Source organism: Mytilus edulis, chromosome 8, assembly GCF_963676685.1.
Source record: "Mytilus edulis chromosome 8, xbMytEdul2.2, whole genome shotgun sequence".
Taxonomy (NCBI): Eukaryota; Metazoa; Mollusca; class Bivalvia; order Mytilida; family Mytilidae; genus Mytilus; species Mytilus edulis.
In genome coordinates, this window is record NC_092351.1 from 27,264,869 (window position 1) to 27,275,059 (window position 10,191).

At 31.5% G+C, this 10,191-nt stretch overlaps 1 protein-coding gene across 2 annotated transcripts in view; it reads left to right on the plus strand.

Annotated features, from left to right (window-relative positions):
• Positions 1–9,131, plus strand: part of LOC139485240 (glutamate receptor ionotropic, kainate 3-like) — a 66,623-nt gene extending 57,492 nt beyond the window's left edge. For both annotated transcript variants that reach the window (XM_071269531.1, XM_071269530.1), the window contains 5 exons: positions 1,162–1,365; positions 1,901–2,733; positions 3,777–3,969; positions 6,063–8,242; positions 8,314–9,131. In XM_071269531.1, coding sequence (XP_071125632.1) covers positions 1,162–1,365; positions 1,901–2,733; positions 3,777–3,969; positions 6,063–6,119 — 1,287 coding nt within the window. In that variant the 3' untranslated portion in view covers positions 6,120–8,242; positions 8,314–9,131. The remainder of the gene's footprint in view (positions 1–1,161; positions 1,366–1,900; positions 2,734–3,776; positions 3,970–6,062; positions 8,243–8,313) is intronic.
• Positions 9,132–10,191: the final 1,060 nt, after the last annotated feature.

Below are 10,191 nucleotides of genomic sequence, written 5' to 3' on the forward strand. Positions count from 1 at the left end.
TCACATATCACGGAATATTTACTGAAACTATCCGTCAATTATTTTGATTTTACAATAAGACTTTTCTGACAAAGTATATTTGATGTTTTGTAACAAAAAACATAGTATATAAACATATACAAACAAAGTATGTGGCATATATGTGCACTTTAATTGAAAATATGTGTATATAATAGCGAAAAAGGTAGTAATTCCATCTATCAGTTGAGAGCAAATTATTGACTAATACACAAAATGTGACGGAAGGCAAGTGATTAAGTTCCGTGTTGAAATTGAAGTTTTTAGTCCATTCTTTTTCCAATGATTTCTTAAGGTTTTTTTCATATTTTGGTTTCGAAAATTTTATCACTTATTAGTTTTATGAAATACTATATGCTTAAAATATCATGGGATAATTTTTATTACTGCTATGAAGAAGAAACCAAAGTTTATGTCTGAATTTGCAATTAAAATTACCTCAATTTTAAACAGTACAAACTTCGCAAATTTTATAGATTAGAAGAAAATAAAATACTAAATAGAATATTTTGACATATAAAAATGGCTTCAGGAAAAACTATTTCAATTAAATGTGAGAAAACATACACATTTTTTCAATTTGAAAAAGGGGGATTGAAACTCTCCAATATACTACAAGTCATTAAAACGACTTTTTAGAAAAATGTGACCGTACGAAATTCTGACGACAGGGCAAAAACTAAAGAAGACATATTTGTCTTTAAGTTAAGACCATTTTTAGCCGTGTGTTATTTGGGGAGATTAAACTCGCGATCTAGACGACTTTTTTCACTTCTGTCACCGCACTAAAAGGCAACCCACGGAAAAGTCGTATTTAGATATGTATCTGTATTTATCGACTTACTCTTTAGTATTTTTATACTTGTAAAATATTTATCCTGTCAGTTGAATCTTCTTGTATACTATAATTGCTCTTTTTATTGTAAGGTATAGTTTTTTTAAAGTAAGACAAAAGATATGCTTATAAATAAAATAATAGTCTTGTCAAAAGACAGTATTAATGACCACTGTAATTGTTTCACTCGCAAGTAAAAAGTAGGGAGTAAATAGAACCAGCTGTAATTTGAATTATAAAGTTGTAGACATATGAGACATAAAACAAAAACATACAATTGTCCTTTATAATATTTATAATATTTACAGGAAAAACCTTTCACTATGCACAAAAAAGATCATGAAAAATATAGCGGCAATGAAAGATTTGAGGGCTATTCAGTTGACCTTATCACAGAAATAGCCAATATGCTTCACTTTGAATTTGAAATATACCTTGTTCATGATGGCAAGTTTGGAACAAAAGAGAAAAATGGAGAATGGAATGGAATGCTGGGAGAACTTTTGAAAGGAGTATGTATAAAAGATTACTAGTATTGAGTTTGACCGTATGTTATTTGGACTACAGAATCGATGCCTCTCCTTTTGAACTGTCAGTCCTCGAGGGTATTACCAGCCTAGCAGCCAGAACTTGAATTCTGCATAAAATACGGATAGTTTTTATCTGTCTCGTACATCACTGATGAGACAATATGTGTCGAAATGCGTATCTCGAGCAGTCAAATTGATACCGTCCATGTTATATGAGTTCTATACATATATATAATGTTTGTAAAGGATTCTTTTAAAAGTATTTTTATTGGCAATATAAATGAGACCTTGAAGTTTCCGGAAATTAAAAACAGATGTCTTATAAAAAGTTACGAGGACTTTTTTCTCAAAATTTTTAAATTAAGTGTCTACTCGGGGGAAAATAAATCAGTGCCGAGAAGCGAACACCATAAATGCTGAGTCATAAAATATGACATAAAACGATTAAGCCATAATTTACACAACATAAAGATTTACCTTGAAATGACATAAGTAGTAAGGTTTTTTTATATTTCAGAATGCTACAATGTCTGTGGCTCCTCTTAGTATAAACTCTCTGAGGGAAGAAGCTGTCGATTTTACAAAACCATTCATGACTAGATACATCAGTGTGTTAATGAAAGTACCAATGTCAGAAAGATCCTATTTTGAATTTTTAAATCCCTTACATCCCTTAGTATGGTTCTGTACGTTCGGTGCGTTTGTTGTTGTGAGTCTTGTATTGTATATGTTTGAAAAGGTTGGAGCATCACATAGTAAAGACTTACCAGGCATATCATTTAAAGAAAGTTTCTGGTTTGTGTTCGGATCATTACTTCAGGGTAGCACAGAAGCTTCACCCTCAACACTTCCAGGACGAATACTCACAAGTGCTTGGTGGTTTTTTGCTTTGATTTTAATTTCTTCTTATACAGCCAATTTGGCAGCTTTTTTAACTGTGAAAAAAATAAATACTCCCATAAAGTCAGTGACAGATTTAGCATCACAAACTACTATAAGATATGGTACTGTGATAGATAGTGGCATTATGCAATTTTTCAAAAATACAGATATAGAACATTTTGCAAAAATGTGGGCACAGATGAGTGAAATAGACCCTCAAGAATCAATGGTTGCAAATACAAGTGTTGGCTTTAACAAAGTTAAAAAAGGGAATTACGCATTCTTTTGGGATACAGCTGTTAATAAGTATATGACAATTAAAGACTGTGAGTTCATGGAAATTGGACCTCATTTTGATCCAAAGGGATTTGGAATTGGAGTTCCACCAGGAGCAACATACAGAGAAGAGTTATCGATGGCAATATTGAAATTAGGAGATGCAAGTATATTGCATCAACTTGAAAACAAGTAAGACTTAGTCATGTTTTATTCTAGTAGCATTTTATGTTAGAACAGCAACGAAGATAAAAGGAACTAACAAAGTATAAAGCTAATCTATTCCACATGCTGGTGACAAGTAAAAAGCAATGTTACTGGTTATTTGCTGTTATTTTGGGGAATATTGTCCAATGCAATATATCATATTGCACAAATTTTGCGAACACAAATCATTGCAGAAAAAAATATTATACTTCGGTCACTTTCCGCAGCTCTAATGCCTACAGTAAAGACGAAATATCTATTTCCGACATCTTATTTATTATTTTGTGTTTTCACGAAAATATCGTTTCACTCAGAATCTCAAGAATGTGTGCATCAAATTGTACAGAGAAAGCATGGAGTATGAGATTTGTCAAAATGAAATATTTAATATTATATTGTAAACTCGTATATTTTGCTTATTATTGGCAACCATAAACTTCTAGGTTGACACATTGATGGTGATGTATCATGTCCTATTGTTATATCATGTTTCGTCCAAAATATTTATTCAGACAATTTTATTAAGAAATTATAAAATGATTAGAATAAGGAACAGGATATATTTTTTTTTTGTTTATCAATTATTTGTGAAAGTTTGCTGTATTTTATCTATATCTTGGTTTATCAGATACATTCATATTCTCTTAATACAAAATGTATAGGCTTTGGTATAGTTACATACATGCAGTTGCAAAACTATTATACTGGTTGACAGCAAGTTGGTTTGTGAAACATGATACACCCTTGACTTTTTTTACCAACCCAATTGCTGAACTAAATTTATTTTTTTATTTTTTATTGATCTTTTTGGTGTTCAAACTACAGTGCATGAATATATTTTTACAGGACATAAGAGAAAGACATGACATGTATGGCATTGTTATACTATTGACATTATGCAAATAAGACATAGTAAAATTTAAACTAAATGTTTTGAATTGTAAACACCATACTATACATTACATAACGTAAACATATTCTAACAGAGAAAAAAGATGACTTAGAAACAAATAAAATTACATTTTCAGATGGTGGCCTAGACGAACGTGCCCAGATGTAACTAAACCATCTGCAGAAGAAACATCAGAGCTTCAAATTGAAAATGTCGCGGGAGTTTTCTTCATTTTATCGGGAGGTATTGTTTGTGCAGCAATAGCTTGTGTTTTTGAATACTTCTCAAAACGTTGTAAAAATCGAGAACGAGAAGTCCAAAAACGAAAGGTGAGATTTACCCTATAATTTTTTTTACACTAAATGTAATAATGAAAGGTAAACCATCCAATTCCATACATGCATAATCATTTTAATCGACCAACAACTCTTCTTTCAGTGATATTGTTTGCCTTAAATTACTGGAGAATAGAGGCTTTTTTCCCTGGAGAAGAATCCCAAATTTGAAAAAAAATGGCTTAAAATTATTCCCAAAAAGACAACTTTTTTCCCAAACAGTGCAGTCTCAGAAGTAATTGTGCATGAATACAAACTTAAAAACAATCATTTAGACCATTTTCATGCCTAAAATGACTATATGTGCAGATTTGAGGGTCTATTTATGTATCATCACTAACAATAAGGGGTCTTATTTCAAAAAGGGGTTTACCACTTGAAAGGAGGTCTGCAAATTGAAGTTCCAGTCAAATTCATCTGTCATTATAAATTTCCCAATTTGATAAAAATGACGCATATTTTCCCAATAAAAAAGGGTACAGGTAGTTTTGAAAAAAGCCACTGTCTTTTAATTAAAATGGTACAGTATTTAATGAATGCATATTGTGCTGTCAGAGCATTTGAATATTGTAAATTTGGAAATCTGCAAAACAGCATTTAAAAAAGTACTGGTTTTTTCTTCTAATATTTATTCAAAATGTAGAAAATGGAATTAGTTCACATGGGACAACATGCAAGAACAACACTATGGGGAGCAGTAAAGTTCATTTCCCCAGATGTCCCACTTAAACAAGTGAATACATCCGGATAGTTTGCACATTCGAAGCATGGGTTGCATATAATGCGTTTGCAACAAAATAATATTTAAATATTATAACATTTTTCTAACATCTTTTTATTTGTTCCTCCTCTTTTTGACAAGTACAATACCCTTCTTTGCAAACACATACGGGGAAATGTCCTGCTGGAAATATCGTTCCATTTTGATAGAACCAATATCCCATTAGTAATTGACTTTACAAATGAACAATAAACAACTAATATGATACGGCGACAGTAAAAATTGACCTTAAATTCCTGATATAAGACTGGACAATAGAGTAAATAAGACAAAACAATGAAAAACAAATGAAGTGTCGCATTTCATACAATCAATATACAAAGACAATCAGACAATTCATTACTCAAGTGTCATTTGTCGTTCCTTCTGATGTGACTGACCGCAATAAAATACAAATTTACCTTCATTAGTTTCCGCTTTGGGACAGAATGTGAGTTCGTCTTATTATCATCCAAACTGCACACACAGACATATAAATATACAAGTTAGATAAATTTGAAATGTCAGAAAAATATAAACGATGCATTTATTCATATTTGCATTAATGAATTGGTTTGTTGAATGGAACTAAGCTAATTAATACGATGTGACGTATTTATGTACATGAATGAAATCATTCATTAAATTGATGTATCAAAAATGAGATACAGCCATCGCTTCATTAGTATATACATCTATGTATATTAATATATGATGATAATTAAAAATAACATCTGTAAACTTGGTGGGTCTGTGGCGCTTTTCTAGATTTACCATTACCAGAAATGCTCAAACCCAAAAATGTGAAAGCAAATGATGTATATGAACTTGTATACGTGTATAGTACATATATATATATGAACAAAAAGGGAACTGAATATTAAGTTCTTTTTTTACAGTTTCTTTTAGTAATGTTCTTAGATAACGCCTCGTTTGTGTTCGTTCTAATAAACATTGAGTTAAGCTAATACGTAGTGTTCTACTCGATTGTGTCGGGTTTTTTTTTAATGTAAATTCATCTTCAGATGTTTTGGTAGTAACATGCTTTTTGTGAAAGCCAAGTTAGTGGGAAAACCTTTTCAAATGGATAAAATTACTTACCAGTATGAGCATTCAAAAGTATTACACAAGTTTAAAAAGGCAAAGGAAACCTTATCACCATTTAAAAAAGTAGAATGATAAAAGATATACGCATCGAAGTCATAAATATAATATATTTTCTTCATGATCATAATGGATTTCATAATCACATTTTATCATGCCTCTAATGAACAATTACTGCTAGTAGTAGCTATATTAGACATCATGTACATTATATATTTTTCAGGAAAATAATAGTACTCCAAACCATGTAAATCATAAAGAAAGAGAAAGCTTTTTATGACATAATGGAAGTTGTAGCTAGCTATTTTTGTTCATCAGATAATGGCGAAGCTTGTAGAATATGTTTAATATCCTCGAGAGTACATATTACGTTACAGCACATCGTTAAAGCTTACGAACTGAAGACCATTTGTTGATATTATATGGTATTTATGAAACAGTAATTGGAAAGTGTACAGAAATTTATCTTCATGTTTCATAATAAGATGACATTGAGATTCTTTAAAAATATTCCATTTGTGTTTAATTGATTAACATGTTATACCGACTGTAATCTTCTAGATATGTGTGTTTATAATGTAAACCTATTTCTAACACATATTATGTAAATTAATGCCGAGTTCCCACCGGATGTAATGACAGCAAAATATTCCAAAGACGTCAATGACTAAAACTCCAAGTAACAAACATTTTTTTTTATAATGATTAAAAGAAGGAAATCCGTTAAATATTTTTTATTATTTCAAGTCAAATTTGTTCGTCTGACTGGTGAAATTTAATCTGCATTTTTAAGACATTGTACCATTGATTTTTATGATTTTCAACGACAAAAGTTATGCCACATTTGAAATAATGATTACTTTCATCTAAATTATGCATAACCGTCGCGAGCTTAGTCTAATACGTTATGTAAAATAGGTTCAGAAGATTGATTAAAGTAAGACGAGTTAAGTGGCATTGTTTTAAAAAGGGGTACTCTCTTTAAAGCATAGTAATGATATTAAAATAGGTCTATGCAATTAACGGCCCAATATGCAACTCAAAAATTTAAAAACAAAAAGATAAAAAGTTTGAATACGAATGATTAAATGGCGATTCAGCGTTATTTGAGACGGATATACGTGTATATGAAAACGAGCCAGCAGCGAACTTAAATATCTTTAAATAAAAGAACATTACAATATGGTAAAGATGACTTGCAGACTTGTAACATTGTATTTCAACAAAACAACACATGGCATTCGTGTATATAAAATTGTCAGCTCAAAATAGTTTGATCAAATTGGAAAATAAGTACTGCATAAATCACCTATGTTGATATATTTATATAAACATCGATCATAAGACTGCTTCGTTAATATCCAGTTCATTAGTGTAATATATCATACTTTACCATGTATATGGGTTAATATTATACATAAGTTAAATCCAGTATCAGTACCAATGATTATTCAAAGTATTTTGGAAACAGATTATTTATATATTGGCTTCGTATTCCCTTTAACCACGCCCGACAGTTATCAGGACTAGTTAGCTAGAACAATATCATATATACTAAATATTTTCAGGGAACAAATTCAAAATATCATTAGAAATCAGGGATTATCTGCTTTCAGAATTTTTATCATCAGTGTTTATTCAGCCAAAACAAATTTAGTTATAATCAAAAGATTGTTTAATTATCACTCACGTCTTTTTACATGTCATGCGGCATCATAACGATGATCTTAACTAGCTTTCGGAGCATATAAGTAATAACCTACTACTATATGAAGTTCTCACACTGTCAGTTACAAAACCCTTATCTACCATTCGTCTGTTCTCACTCTTCTTGTAGTTGATTGGTTGATATGGTTCCATATCGTACTCTTCTTGTAGTTGATTGGTTGATGTGGTTCAATATTTCACTCTTCTTGTAGTTGATTGGTTGATGTGGTTCCATATTTCACTCTTCTTGTAGTTGATTGGTTGATGTGGTTCCATATTTCACTCTTTTTGTAGTTGATTGGTTGATGTGGTTCCATATTTCATTTTTCTTGTAGTTGATTGGTTGATGTGGTTCCATATTTCACTCTTCTTGTAGTTGATTGATGGATGTAGTTCCATATTTCACTATTCTTGTAGTTGATTGGTTGATGTGGTTCCATATTTCACTCTTCTTAAGCTTGTAGTTGATTGGTTGATGTGGTTCCACATTTCACTCTTCTTGTAGGTGATAAGTTGATGTGGTTCATAAGACGCTTGTATAAAGTGGTGACTTTCGTAACAAACTTATCTTCTATAATATAAATATATAAATATCCTTATGCACCTCTTTAAGCATGGTTTTCTCTCAGTGATAAAATTGCAATTTCTATTGTAATACTATGTGCATTTTTAATCTATTTAGGAGATCACTGTATTGTATTTTAAGCTCTGACGGCATCAATTGGGGATTTGATGGTCGCAAATTAAGTTTACTGGCGACGCGTTAGCGGAGACAGTAAACGGGTATTTGCGACCATCAAATCCCCAGTTGATGCCGTCGGAGCTTAAAATACAATACTGTTATCTCCATTCTAAAGATTCTAATGAAACTGACAGAAAACATCGTTGAAACATGTATTTAAAATCCGTCATATGCCGTTTACGTTTGCACGTACGCCCCATAGCATCAATTATCAATTGATGCCATGTTAGTAAGTGACGTTATCCAATCAAAATGAACGTTACAAACGTTGTTGCATTAGAATACTGAATTGAATTATTTGACTGCATTTTAATCAAACTATTTGACATTCCACATTATATAACTGTTTTTGTACTTAATGCTTGTTTAATTTAGTTTGTATTTGAATGATTATATACAAATTTCTATGAAAACGAATGATATAAGATGACACTGAGTACATATAAAAATCGTCATGCCTTTTAGCATTGTCAGTTGAAAGAGTGGTGATCATTTCAAGTGTAGATTAGTCGCAATTCAACGTGTTATTAAAGTGATTTCTGTGATTTCATCTTTTGTACATGCAAATATATACCGGCATGATGCATCTACCATATACCGATATTATTTATATTCTTAACTAACTTCGAATTGTAGATGTTATTGTTGTTAACAAATATTGTGACGTCATTACAATATGTGTGGAACATGTGATTGAGAATGTTTGATATTTTGGAGTGACGAGTTGTTAGTAGCTTCTTTATAGTTTCACTGTATCTTTTATAGTTTATGTTAATAAAATTTACTGCTGTACTGTTAATGCTGCCTTTGTATATAATTTCAAATAAAGTGATCTTTCGTAAATTGTTTGTTCAACTTGCATCTGTTTGTTAACCAGTATTTTGATATATATATCTGTGCGACAGGTCATGTACATATAACATCTCCGTTGAAGCAAAGTATGAACTACTTACACAATTTTATTTAGGGGGTCAGCTGAGGACCACTTCCGGGTGCGGGGTTTTCTCGCTGTGTTGAAGACCCATTGGTGGCATTCGGCTTTTGTCTGCTCTTTGGGCGAGTTGTTGTCTATTTGACATGTTCCATATTTCCATTCTCAATCTTATTATGCATAATCTTACCGCAATATATCAGTATCTCCCCCTACTAAAGAGGTTAATGTTACTATCGTGGAACAATGGAATATAACTACTGGAAAATTAGGGTTAGCATATTAGTAGATATAACAATCAGTATGATATGGCCACCGAAGTATTATGTTGTCTATAATTCTCCCATGATATGACTAATATAGGATGTGAGATTTTACAACAAACATCAATGAGATAGCATCATAAGGATTTGCATCATGGCCTCTAGGGGTCAACATTCTGTTTCGAACAGCCAGTTGACATGTATGTAGTATCCATACAAAACATATTGAGCTTTAATGAATTTGGCTTTTTCCTTTATGTCATTTGTGGGCATATAGTTAGTCAAACGTCTGTGTCTATACGGTTTCGGCATTGGAGTGTTCCTGGTGAAGGTAAATCTAGAAAATTTCTTCGGACGCATGAGATTTATAACATGTGGAGCAGGATCTGCTTACCCTGAGATCACCCCTAGTTTGTGGTGGGGTTCGTGTTGCTTATTCTTTAGTTTTCTATGTTGTGTAATGTGTACTATTGTCTGTTTGTCTTATTCATAATACATTTTTAGCCATGGCGTTGTCAGTTTATTTTCGATTTATGAGTTTGACTTTCCTCTGGTGTCTTTCGTCCCTCTTTTATAAAGTGTTGCTTTAATTTTGTTCTCCTAATAACTTAATAGATATCTGGAGGATTCTTGTTCAAAACAAGAAATCGTGTGAAATTTTTTTGATAATATTGTTTTAAAGGCCTTACATTTAGATGCGATTCGTTAG